This window comes from Denticeps clupeoides, chromosome 1 (assembly GCF_900700375.1).
Source record: "Denticeps clupeoides chromosome 1, fDenClu1.1, whole genome shotgun sequence".
NCBI lineage: Eukaryota > Metazoa > Chordata > Actinopteri > Clupeiformes > Denticipitidae > Denticeps > Denticeps clupeoides.
The window spans coordinates 20,190,543-20,203,529 of record NC_041707.1 but is presented as its reverse complement, the minus strand read 5'-3'; the positions used below and the strand labels follow the sequence as shown (position 1 = coordinate 20,203,529).

The window sequence follows — 12,987 nt, the reverse complement described above, 5'->3', positions numbered from 1 at the left end:
AATGAGAGACATGATTAAGTTTTATTATGGTCCAACAAGCATTATAATTATATATATTTTTTATTTTATTAATTTTTTTTGGGGGGGGGGAGTACACGATGACATGCTTTTTGACCATTTTTGGAAGGCCAAGCATGATAACAGCATTTCACTGCCTGGTCCGCCAGCTGTTTTGAAAGAAAAGACATGACTGGAAGACAACAAAGTAAGTGTCAAGATGTAATCATGAGGTGGTGTGGTTTTCTGACGTGGTTGTGTGGTACCGGTTCATTTAGGGTCTCATGGTGTGAGGTCCCATTCATGTGGTCTGAAGGTCAGGCAGGAATCTGGGGTTGGAGGGCCCGCTGGACACCGGGGCCTGGGTGAGGAAGGTCACGTGGGGCAGGTCCTCTGTGATCCTACGAGGTCGGCAGATGGCTGCGATTACACAAGGCATTATGGTGGGAAATGGAACAAAAACAACCCCCAAACCTGATAAATCATTCTTGAGATACAACCACCCCTGTTGCCAAAATGTTCTGTGTGCAAAACAAGTGGGAGGCGTAAATTGTCCAACACTTTACAATTTTGTGGGGACGGTGGCAGACAAACTTGTCACGTCCTTTTTGTCTCACCCTGCTTCTCTTCCGCATTGCTTCCTCTCGAAGGAAGATGATTGAGACGGGGCAGCTGTCCTCATGGAGGTCAAACTAGAGAACAAGGAAAAAGTGTTTTTGACACACAGCAAGGTTACTTGAGGTCATTCATACGATGGGTGGATGCAGATACGTTATTGATGCCATGGGAAATTTAGGAGTGTGTGAACTTGGTTTCCCCCCAAACCAACCGCAACCACTAGGCCTGTTGACAAGATGTTCACAGGACAATTGAGACAACATGGCATGACTAGATACTTCTTTGCCCTAAGCACTTCTTTATTCTTCAGTCCTTTCTCTCTGTCTCTCACATTCCCCCACCTTGTTACCCGCTGCTTCTCCCTTTTCGCTCGAGTGATCTTTCCCAGCTGTCTCCGGGAGAACCGCAAGCAATCGAACATGCTAAATAAACCTCTGGCTGCACGTGAAGCCGGGACTGGCCGAGCACCCAGAGGCCAGATGTTTGTTTCAAAGCACACAGTGCTGTGGCCTCAGCACCCCTATTTTTACCCTGCTCCGGGCCCTCAACTGGCCGCTCTTTCTGTTCTCCGCTCTCCCCTCTCCATCAGAGTGGCAGCTGGTGCAGCCTTTTGAATCCCTGAAACCCCACAGATGTTTTATGGTTTCCCTGCGTTCTTTACTGTCCTGAAACACAGGCTGCACAAGACATTAAAACAGGGAGGGGATTCGTGGTGCCCTAAAAATGGCCCCTTCTCCTGTCCTTAATGGCTTTACTGGAGTTGAGACCAGCACACTGACATAGGCTTTATGGTGTTCTTTGCTTTGTGCGGTGCAATTGTTCTCATCCAAAATAGTGGCATCATCACGAATGGATGGCAAATTATGTGGCATTTCTCACACCGTGTTCAAATTCCTGTTGGTACAACACATGGTGTTGTGTCATTACAGAATCCAGTTGAACAATTACAGTCAGGGAAAAATGGTTTTCTACAATCTCGTCCCTGATATCCTTGGAGATCTCTTTGATCTTGGTCTTGAATCTGGATAGATTGAATGCCTCGATGGACAGGTGCCTTTTACACAGTTAAAAAGTTGAGAAGCCTTTGTTGTCACCGCCTTTGCTGACTTACTAAATCAGCAAATATTTTTTTCGTAGCACCATCCCTAGTCCTGGGGGCCACCAATCATACACATTTTGGGATTTACCTAAACTTACCTTGGTTTGAAGGCCAAAGTCATGTGACACCTATCACTGAAATTATAGACTGATTATTAATTGTGAAAGTGACTGTCATTATTAAACACTGCAGCACAGCACAGGTTAACACAACAAAATGTGTCCTCTGCTTTTAACCATCACGCTTAGTGAGCAGTGGGCAGCCATGACAGGCGCCCGTGGAGCAGTGTGTGGGGGCGGTGCTTTGCTCAGTGGTACCTCAGTGGCACCTTTATGGATTGGGAATCTAACCGGCAACCTTCTGATTACGGGGCCGCTTCCTTAACCGCGAGGGCACCACTGCCCTGCTTACGAAACTTACTAAAGCAAATATTTTTTTTCGTAGCACCCACCCTAGTCCTGGGGGCCACCAATCATACACCTTTGGGGATTTACCTAAACTTACCTTGGTTTGAAGCCATTCATTTTTGTTAAGAGAAGTCGGAGGACGTTCTCTTTCTGTTCCCAGGTGAGCTCAGAAATATCAACTTTGGAGCCTGTAAAATGTGTCCTGAAAGAGGATGCGTTAAACCTGAATGCAGATGGTAGTGTTCACCTAGGATTACACTTCCATAGTCATAACTCACAACTTTTCAGCCTCTTCTTGGTCGGTGTAGGCAGTGTTGGTGCTGTGTGGCATTTTATTGAAGGTGCGGATGTGTGGGAACGGCTGCTGCCCTGCTGTAGCCTCACTCATCTGCTTCTGGTAAATTTCCTGTGCCTCCTTTCTGCAAAGTTAATAATAAAAACATCACACAGCACCCTTGTAATGCTATTCATTGTAAATGGAGAAACAGAAGCTGTTTGGCTGGAAGGTACCTGTAACGTTGACGTGCGGATATGATCTCCTGCTTCACCTCAGCCAGAGCTTCATGAAAGAAGCGCTGCATTTCAGAACGTTGCTCCACGTTGTTCCATGCCAGACGCTTCATTCGAACCACTTCTCGCTCCCGTGTAGCCAGAGATTGCTTAAGCTGCTCCAGCTCCTCGCCACTGACCTGGGTGCTTCCCAGCGATCGGGTCGCTATTTTGTGCTCAAACCCCGTGGGTATTATGCTCAGAGCCTTCTCTAGATTGGCCACTTTTTCCTTCAGAGCTGAGATCTCCTTTCGTTGGGCTGACATCTGACAAGAATGCTCCTTCATCCTGAGGTCACTGGTCTCCTGGAAAATTACATTTTCAGAGTAGAGATTTCATATGACTGTGAAATCCTATTACTTCATTATCTGTTGCAAAAACTGTGAAAGTATTTCTTTAAATGTATTATAACGTTTTAAAATGGGATTAAGACCATTTGAGCAGCAGTGTAGGATAAAAAATAGTTATTAAATAGTATTTATTTGCTTTATAAGTTAGCGCGGAATACAAGGAATTGTCACAGCCTTTGGTAAAGTTATAGCTAATCAGCATTTTAATGGCAATACTGAAAATTAAATGAAGTCTTGAGGTCAAATTCTGGTTTAATGTGTAATTCATTTATTTATAATATGTAATTAATGTCATTCATCTATGAGTTGGAGAATGATAGAACATTATGTAGCTTCCAAAAAAATTTGAGTCAATCATATTTTTATTTCGTTCATTTCCGGCCAGTGTCTAGATCACTTCATTTGCAATGGAAAATGTAATGGTCAATTTTGTCATGACATGACATTGGCTGCTTGACGGGAAAGAAGACGGAATACAGGGTGCTTTGAAACTGCAAGTCAATTGAACTAAAACACAAATCCAGATTACAGGCAATGGTGCCTAAACACCCACAGCCACCTTAAGCCTGCAGAGCCAAGCATTCGTGTTGCCTTAACATGTCCACGTTGCATAACGAATAGAGCTTCACAAGCGATGGCTTTAAAAATGGATCGTGCTCTTTCAGAATGCTAGGCCACCCCCACGTTTAAAGGCTCATGGCATTTTGTTCATGTGGCTCTTACATGCCAACTAGAAACGGCAGGACACTTTTAGAAAAAAAAAAGCTCTCTCATTTGATGGATTCTATTCTCGGCCTAGTTTTGAGGGATAGTGTATGTTTGTGTGCGCGTGCACAAGTTGCTGAGGTGCCTGGTGTGTGTTTATGTAATAGCAGAGGGAATACCAGGAAAGCTAAGGCAGCAGGTTTAACACGAGCCTACGGAAAGTTCATACACCGCAGGCTACAGCAAGGCCGGTTTACACTGCGGCGGTGAGGGGAGAGAGAGTTCGCAAGTGAAAACAAATGCCAGGGTCGGCACAAATAAAGAAATAATCCTGGAGGAGGAAAAAATACCTTCCCAAATAGTACCGCCTAGATGAAGAAAGCCATTCTCATCATGTTAGGTAAAAGTCAATCCCCAGTCATTTCACACCATGTTCTTGCATTCAGTCAACTTCCCCAGTCACCATGTTCTTGCATTAAGTCTACAAACTATACACAACATCAAGTTCACCATTCTAAAGTTCCATGTTTCCCCACACTTACATTTGAATATGAGCAAATGAGCAAATTAGATTGATGAAACTAAACTTTCCTGCGTTTCCTGTGTATACCAGAATCCAATCTCACCTAGTAGCTAATTGAAAAACGTATAGGTTTTTGGATTAAGCTACCTTGTGCAAAGCTAGAGATGAATTTTCTTCAACTAGGGTTCCATTCTTTTTCTTCAGCTCTTCCACCTGTTTCACATGATGTCTGAGAGACTCCTTCAGCATGACGTTTTCCTTGAACACCTGGTGAACAGCATCGCCAATCTGTCTGTTCAACAAACGAGACACCCAAGGAAGGTGAGTAACTGCAGAATGATGTGATAATAATACGCTGTATGCATAGCCTGGAATATATGAGCATATATGTGTAGGCCATACTAAGTACTTTTGACATAAGCTTGTCTGATAACTCTTTCATATAAACATGGGAGCTTTCAGCATCTCTAGAACTGATTCAAATTCAAAGAATTTGTGGAACTTGTTATTTTGGAATGACAGACACACTTGTGTCATCCAGGGAATAAAGAATATATCATATTAAGCATTGAAATTTAGTTTTGGATTTAATGGGGTTTAATAAGAAATTCATCTTAATGTCAGTGTTTTAATTGTTATTATTCTGTATATTTACTAAGAAGTGAAATTCTGTTAGTCAGTGTGTTAGCCAGTATTTTCTCATGAACATGTTTCTGCAAGGAAATGAAGGTCGTTCTCAACTGTTATCCCACAGAAGAGCCTACAATGATTTGACATTTTTGTTTAAAATGGTTTTTGCTTAAAATGTGCTGGAGACGTTAACAGTGTCAGATTGCCATGCCTGGGCCAGGGATCTGACTCTGTTCTGAGTCACCTAACTGAATTACACTGACCTCAAGCAGTCTCTCCTGGGGAGCATGGTGATAGATTGTGCTGTAAAAGCACTGGAAAATTGCAGCTAATCATGCAAGCGCCACATCAATGATCATAATGAGCGGCTTACGAACACAGGTTGAAGAACTAATCAAACTCAGCCAACATTGGGCGTTGCCCTGACACAAATGTGGCTTAAAAAGAGACAAACAAACACACTCACACAGGTCTTCGCTCAGAAGGTTTTCAGAAAAACGCCACTCAGCAGAGGATGCAATCATTGGCTTAGGTGATGTATACTATCTCCAGGAAGAAAAAGTATTGTGGTCAAGATAATAACCTTGTTTTTCTACAAAGGTTATTTATTTTCTCACTCAATGAAGGTGCCATTTAAAGAGTAAAATTAGCCTGTAATTGGGCGAGTGGATGGAAGGAGAATAGGAGACACTCACACAATAGCTTCATTGTGGGCTCTCTCTGCCAGCTGAGTGACCTTCTGCTCTGCTTCCTTCTCTAGGCGCGCCTGTTGTGGGGGAAGACATTCGGAATTCACTGAGCTTCATTAACGGAACTTTTTTCCATCAAGCGTTGTAAAATAGCTGTGCTGTCCCCAGATATTTTACAAGGTGATAGCTCCACATCTCCAGTCCAGTTTCAGCTTCTTTCTAATAACTGCTTGACTTGCATGTCAAACATATTGTTCATTTACAGGGCTCTATTTATAATAGTGGTTAATGAGCATAATGTCATTGAACAAAGCAGCAAGCGCCAAACCAACTGTAATCAGACCATCTTTTCAACCAGCCATGTTTAAAGTGTCAACTTTCAAAATATTGTCTAAACTAAGTATTTGGTGGAATGCGTGAAGTCATCTAATTGTATGTTTGGCTCTGTGCAAATTCACAATAGCGATTTCAAGTTCTTTACCTTCTCTCTGAAGAACTTGTGCTCAGTTTGTATCAAGTTTTCCTTGTGCTCTTTGTCAGCAGTATCCAGGCTTTCTTTCATCTATAAAAAAAGAGATGACCTTGTTTAAAACCACAACTGAAAAGTTGGTGAAAGAGCCTGGTCTCCATCCGCACATTGATCAGTTCCTCTTCCAGATGCGCCTTCTTTTTCTGAAATTCATTCATGATCTCTATTTCTCCCTGGATCGTGTGGAAATCATCAGCTCTCTTCTTTAACTGCTCACCCAGTTTGCTGATTCTATGGTCGTATTCAGCCACCTAAAACAGAGAAATCAAACAGTGTCAGTCATGTGGTGAGTGTGTGTGGTGAAGATATCACAGGTAGATAATGAGAATATCAGTTTCAGCCATTTTGGTGTAAAATGGGCACGTATGCATACAGGAATAGAAAACCGATGGCAGTATTTCTGTGAACTTAGTTTGGCATCTTTTTCCGGGAAACAAACAGAGCCACCACCTTAGGCTGGGAGGCAAATCAAAAAGTTCAAATGGCCAATGGCCTATGCATTCAACCATAGTTGCATAGAGCATACCACAACCGTCCAGTGGAAAATACCAGTGGCTGTGGTTGCTATTCAGGAATTACTGTATCCATGCATTATGACTACACTTCATGCCAACTGTTATGTAAGTTCTTTTTGCCACTAGATTTCCCATTTTTTAATGGCAGCTAACATTTTTCATTTATAAAGTAATTTGTAATTATTTCAACCGTACAAATTATGGTTGTCACAATTTATTTTTTTGTCTGTTCATTTGTGTACCTTTACTTTCAATAATTTGAGAAAATAAGATATAATAATGAATAAAATAATTATGTTACTTTCTCCAGTCTACGAATCACGTATATTTATATTTACAGCATTATCAGACACCCTTCTCCAGAGCAGCTTACAATCAGTAGTGAGAGGGACAGGCCCCCCCGGAGACTCTCAGGGTTAAGTGTCTTGCTCAGGGACACTATGGTAATGAATTGGATTTGACCTGGGTCTTCTGGTTCATAGGCAAGTGTGTTACCAACTACGCCACTACCACCCCATCACGTCAGACAAAATGTTAAAGCAATTAACTATAATAGATTATTCAGTAAACCGCATCTAACAAACACTAAAGCGGCACCTTGTATTTTCTCCAGGCCCTTTCTGGAGGTTTCCATTAGCTAAGCCGTAATAAGAACCGTTTTATCACTTCTTAGAGAACTAGAGGTGTGGCTCTATGGGTAAATGTGTGTGTGTGTGTGTGTGTGGACAGCCTTCAATTCACATGTTAAAGACTGACCACAACAATATATTTTCCAGAAGCAAATTAAATGGGCAAAAGTGACACATTCATGCTATACTAAAATGGAAAAGTTTTTGTAAGCTGATCCACATCATTTTCCCCCATTGTCCTTTATTTTCTCAACCCAATTAACTTATCATGACCCCTATTTTTATACCAGAATGAAGAAGGAAATATATTATAAAGATTTCTTTAATTATAAATGAATTAAAATGTAATTATTAAGCTACAGAATAGAAAGCATAAAACATTAGCTGTACACCAATGTCTGAAACATTATAATTAAATATAAGTAGTTCCACCTTCTTAATAACCCTGAACCATCGAGGCATGGACTCCACTAGACCTCTGAAGGTAAACTGTGGTCTTTGGCACCACACCAAATCCATTTTTGGGGGGGCAGTGGTGGACTAGCAAGTACGAAACTGGACCCGTAATCAGAAGGTTGCTGGTTCAAAACCTGAACCGCCAAGTTGCCACTGAGATGCCACTGAGCAAAGCACCGTCCCTAAACACTGCTCCCTGTCATGATGGCGCCTGTCATGGCTGCCCACTGCTCACCAAGGGTGATGGTTAAAAGCAGAGGACACATTTTGTCATGTCACCGTGTCATTGACCATGACCATGTCATTTTTGCGTCTTGTAAGGCGTGAGGTGGTGCCTCCATGACCAAATCAACACTTTAGATGTCTTCTTGTGTTCCTTTGAGCTACAGAAACACTTCCACTGGATTGAACCAGCCCTCACTTCTCATGTGCATCAGTGAGTCTTGGCTGTTCCTTGGAGGACTTTTGGTAGGTCCCGTCCACTGCAGACTGGGATTAGTTTTGTAAATGCTATGATCCTGCCACTTATCCAACACCAATCCATTCTGCCTGCAACACATTAACTTCTAAGTCAAAATGTTCCTTTGCTCAGTTGCATCCCACCCACTGCCCGGAGCCATTGCAGCTCGACAACAGATGATCTTTCCTTCATCGGTTATTATGGTTCCGTGTGCTGGTTCCGTGTGCTCTCCATACTCATAGAGCCCACTGGTAACAATCCACATGGAAACAAGGACTAATCAGAATGAAAAAGCATGTTTGAGACCAGTCATATATTATTTCCATCTTGTTTTGCCACCGAAAATGCTGACACAACTTGAAATGTTTGCTTCATGCTCCATGAATGAGAAAGCATGAATTTAATTACAAAGGAGCTGTGTTGCAGACACAGCTGAATGCATTTTTGAGATGCTGTGTGTTTAAACAGCTTTATAACAAACAAGATAAACCCTGGAGACAAGGAACACAATTTATATGATTTACTAGATATTATGCTTGGCAAGGCGTGGTACTGAGCTGGCACTTTTGGTCAAATGTAAAAATGCTCCTTGCTTGCATCTTCGTTTGTAAACCTAAAGCATTACGCTGATATCAGACTTTTCTGGCATGCAAGTTCAACCTTCAACCGTTCGGAGATCACTTACAATGTCTTTCTTTTCTTCAGTTGCTTTGCTTTTTTGATCTCTTAGCTGTTGTTCCAGCTGTCCAATCTGGCATGGAGAGAAATGAAAAAGTAGACAACCATTTTAGGTATTTCTGGTTTCACCACCCACTTCGATGTGTGGACATTGGTATTGGTTGATGGCCTTATAGAGGAAACATCAGTGACGGAGCTACACTGGTAATGACTTCTGCTCATATGCCTCCACTGGTACCCATGGCCTCCCAAATTATATTTAATTTACTAAAAGGTCTTTCCCAGTTGGACACTTTCCTCCAGGCTTGTGCTTGTATGGATGGTGTGTCTCAGCCACGTTTTTGGTGTTGCAGTTCCTCCACACACTAAGAACACCAGTCCAAATGACTTGTGTATATACAGTACAGGCCAAAAGTTTGGACACACCTTCTCATTCAATGTGTTTTCTTTATTTTCATGTCCATTTACATTGGTAGATTCTCACTGAAGGCATCAAAACTATGAATTAACACATGTGGAATTATGTAAGGTGAAATAACTGAAAACATGTTTTATATTTTAGTTTCTTCAAAATAGCCGCCCTTTGCTCTGATTACTGCTTTGCTCACTCTTGGCATTCTCTCGATGAGCTTCAAGAGGTCGTCACCTGAAGTAGTTTTCCAACAGTCTTGAAGGAGTTCCCAGAGGTGTTCAGCACTTGTTGGCCCCTTTGCCTTCACTCTGCGGTCCAGCTCATCCCAAACCATCTGGATTGGGTTCAGGTCCGGTGACTGTGGAGGTCAGGTCTCTCCTTTTTGTTAAGTACGTAACTCCACATGTTCATTCATAGTTTTGATGCCTTCAGTGAGAATCTACCAATGTAAATGGTCATGAAAATAAAGAAAACACATTCAATGAGAAGGTGTGTCCAAACCTTTGGCCTGTACATGTAGTTTCCGTTGAACAAGCAGTGAGCACAATAACTTTGTGCTCTGAAATAGCGTTGTTGATGTTGTTAAATGAGTGATGGTGAATAGTGATGTGTGTGCATTATCAGTACGATCACACTGATGACATCATGCCTGGCCAGTGGATCCATAACTGTTTTATACATTATTCATTAAGATTAATAGGGCAGATAATGTGTATTACATCATGATTTATTTGGAGCATTTTCAGCGCCACAACACCTTCTCATCTTTCTCGTTGTCTTTCTTGTTAAGGAACCCGATGACATCCATGATGTCCTTCTCAGTTTTGTACTGCTGCTTCGTCATCTCCTCATTCGCCCGCGCCAGCCGGTGCGTGGCCTCCCGGTACTCCAGCCGGGATCTCTCCGCCGCGTCCAGGCGAGCCTCCCACAGCGCGGCGTTCGCCTTCGCCCGCTCCGCGTCGCCCTCCCGGTCCGGCCTGGCGTCATGTTTCTTCTCCTTAGTCGCCCTCCTGTCGGCACAGCGCGGAGACAGTCAGCTACATGACCGAGGGGGACATTTCCCCGCCTTTTTAACCACATCACTATTCACCATCACTCATTTAACAACATTAACACCTACCCTCTCCCCTTCTTCATTTTTAAAACACCTGCCCTCTCCCCTTCTTCACCTTTAAAATACCAACCCTCTCCCCTTCTTCATTTTTAAACACCTGCCCTCTCCCCTTCTTCACCTTTAAAATACCAACCCTCTCCCCTTCTTCACCTTTAAAACACCTACCCTCTTCCCTTCTTCATTTTAAACACCTACCCTCTCCCCTTCTTCACCTTTAAAACACCTACCCTCTTCCCTTCTTCACCTTTAAAACACCTACCCTCTTCCCTTCTTCATTTTAAACACCTACCCTCTCCCCTTCTTCACCTTTAAAACACCTACCCTCTTCCCTTCTTCATTTTTACACACCTACCCTCTCCCCTTCTTCACCTTTAAAACACCTACCCTCTCCCCTTCTTCATTTTTACACACCTACCCTCTCCCCTTCTTCACCTTTAAAACACCTACCCTCTCCCCTTCTTCACCTTTAAAACCCCAACCCTCTCCCCTTCTTCATTTTTACACACCAACCCTCTCCCCTTCTTCCCCTTTAAAACACCTATCCTCTCCTCTTCTTCATTTTTAAACACCTGCCCTCTCCCCTTCTTCACCTTTAAAATACCAACCCTCTCCCCTTCTTCATTTTTACACACCGACCCTCTCCTCTTCATTTTTACACACCAACCCTCTCCCCTTCTTCACCTTTTAAACACCTACCCTCTCCCCTTCTTCATTTTTACAACACCGACCCTCTCCTCTTCATTTTTACACACCTACCCTCTCCCCTTCTTCACCTTTAAAACACCTACCCTCTCCCCTTCTTCATTTTAAACACCTACCCTCTTCCCTTCTTCATTTTTTATTTAACACCAACCCTCTCCCCTTCTTCACCTTTAAAACAACAACCCTCTCCCCTTCTTCACCTTTAAAACACCTATCCTCTCCCCTTCTTCACCTTTAAAACAACAACCCTCTCCCCTTCTTCACCTTTAAAACAACAACCCTCTCCCCTTCTTCATTTTTACACACCTAACCTCTCCCCTTCTTCATTTTTACACACCTACCCTCTCCCCTTCTTCGTTTTTTTTTTTTTTAACACCTACCCTCTCCCCTTCTTCGCCTTTTTGCTTTTCTTTGCCGGCATGGCGCTGGTGGCGATGCGACCCTCTTTGTTTTCCTCTGTAACCACAGCAACAGAGCGTCACCAGCAGAGCGGCTCTGTATCCAAAACCTCCTCCAGATAAATATTTTGTGGGATTCATGAAGTTGTGTAATTGTATGTTTGGCCCCAGTGACTCCGATAAAGAGGACTAGCTGGGTTTGTGGCGATAAAAAAATGTAATCTAGCTGTTTGAGGCAGAGCTGAAGTGGCGGCAAGTTCCACATTCAAACCGCACTGGACACCTTGAAACATGAGCGTCTCTCCCTTGTAACTGGAGATCATTTCTGGCACTCACTATGCCAGTATTTGGAGGACCGCTGCAATGGAAGGCTGTCTCCTCAAGACAATGTCTTGAATGAATGAGGAATGGGGAACTTCCGAGCATGTTCTTTTTCTGACAAGTTAGGCCTTATCAGGGCTCTTAGTTTTGTAAACTCAAAATCTATAGAAGTCGAACGAGAATTGCTGGTGTCTTCCTCTTGTTAGTCGCTTTGGATAAAAGCATCTGCTAAGTAAAGTAAAGAAAAGTAAAGTAAAGTAAAGTAAAGTTCCCAGGGATGGTAGTAGCCTAGTGGGTAACACACTTGCCTATGAACCAGAAGACTACAGAGTCACAGGTTCAAATCCCACCTACTACCATTGTGTCCCTGAGCAAGACACTTAACCCTAAGTTGCTCCAGGGGGACTGTCCCTGTAACTACTGATTGTAAGTCGCTCTGGATAAGAGCGTCTGATAAATGCCGTAAATGTAAATGTAAATGTAAAGGGAACACTTTGATCTCCTCCTTCTCTCGCAGCAGTAGTTGAGTTGCATCTTAAACAACAATTGATTAAGCAACAGTCGTACTCGAGGTGAAATGGGATGAAACAGTGGCCTCACGTTGTGAGTCTGAGCCCAGACTTGGACCTTGTGTAGAGTTTGCATGCTCGCCTTGTGTTGCCGCAAGTTTCCTCTGGGTTCTCTGGTTTCTTTTGACTGCCCAAAAGCATGTAGACTAGGTGGATCGGCAACTCTAAAACAGCTGTAGGTGTGTGTGTGTTTGTGTGTGTGTGTGTACCTGGGATAGGCTTCGGCATCTCTGACCCTGAGTAACAGGACCAAGTGGTTGATGGTTAGCGAACTATTCTTACATGCACCTGTGCTGACATATCTGGGTACTTTAACTGGAAGTTGAAATAATGAGAAACGGTTTTCTACCACTTAAACCTTTTCTATTACAGCTTTTTCTTTTACCCACCCAGGGCGTGGCACCTGCCCACCAACTGATTAAATATCTCAAACTTTATTGTTACTTTGTAAAAGTTTAGCATTGATTAGCATTAAACCAAACAGAAACCTTAAATGACGCAAATGTTAAAACAACCTAATTGCAATTTGTTGACTTCTCTTCTTTGCTCTCTTCCTCTTTCTCTCTCTTTAATGACATAAAGGACATAAAACCAACACATGAAACTTAAAATACTACAAGTGGAAACTTCACTGGTG

The 12,987-nt window shown here is 42.8% G+C and overlaps 1 protein-coding gene across 2 annotated transcripts; it reads right to left on the bottom strand.

The window, feature by feature from the left end:
* Positions 1–34: 34 nt before the first annotated feature.
* LOC114792248 (basal body-orientation factor 1-like) lies at positions 35–11,677 on the bottom strand. 2 transcript variants are annotated; one of them, XM_028983212.1, is made up of 13 exons: positions 11,443–11,677; positions 10,004–10,256; positions 8,842–8,907; positions 6,204–6,347; positions 6,049–6,129; positions 5,574–5,644; positions 4,396–4,540; positions 2,632–2,975; positions 2,400–2,540; positions 2,219–2,323; positions 615–689; positions 264–398; positions 35–190 (listed from the first exon to the last, which is right to left on the bottom strand). In XM_028983212.1, the coding sequence occupies exons 1-12, from the start codon at positions 11,481–11,483 to the stop codon at positions 299–301; spliced, it is 1,566 nt and encodes a 521-aa protein (XP_028839045.1). In that variant the 5' UTR covers positions 11,484–11,677; the 3' UTR covers positions 35–190; positions 264–298. The 2 variants fall into 2 exon arrangements, with proteins under 2 accessions (XP_028839045.1, XP_028839037.1); XM_028983204.1 differs by having other exon boundaries at positions 35–398; positions 11,443–11,674.
* Between the last annotated feature and the right edge of the window lie 1,310 nt (positions 11,678–12,987).

Bases quoted from the DNA above. Each gene is read 5' to 3' on its own strand.
- LOC114792248 (XM_028983212.1), bottom strand. From the start codon at position 11,483: ATGCCGGCAAAGAAAAGCAAAAAGGCGAAGAAGGGGAGAGG. The intron at 2,976-4,395 runs GTAGCTTAATCC...GTAATTTTCCAG, and splicing joins CATCTCTAGCTTTGCACAAG to GAGACCAGTGACCTCAGGAT. The intron at 690-2,218 runs GTAAGTTTAGGT...CTTGTTCTCTAG, and splicing joins ATGAATGGCTTCAAACCAAG to TTTGACCTCCATGAGGACAG.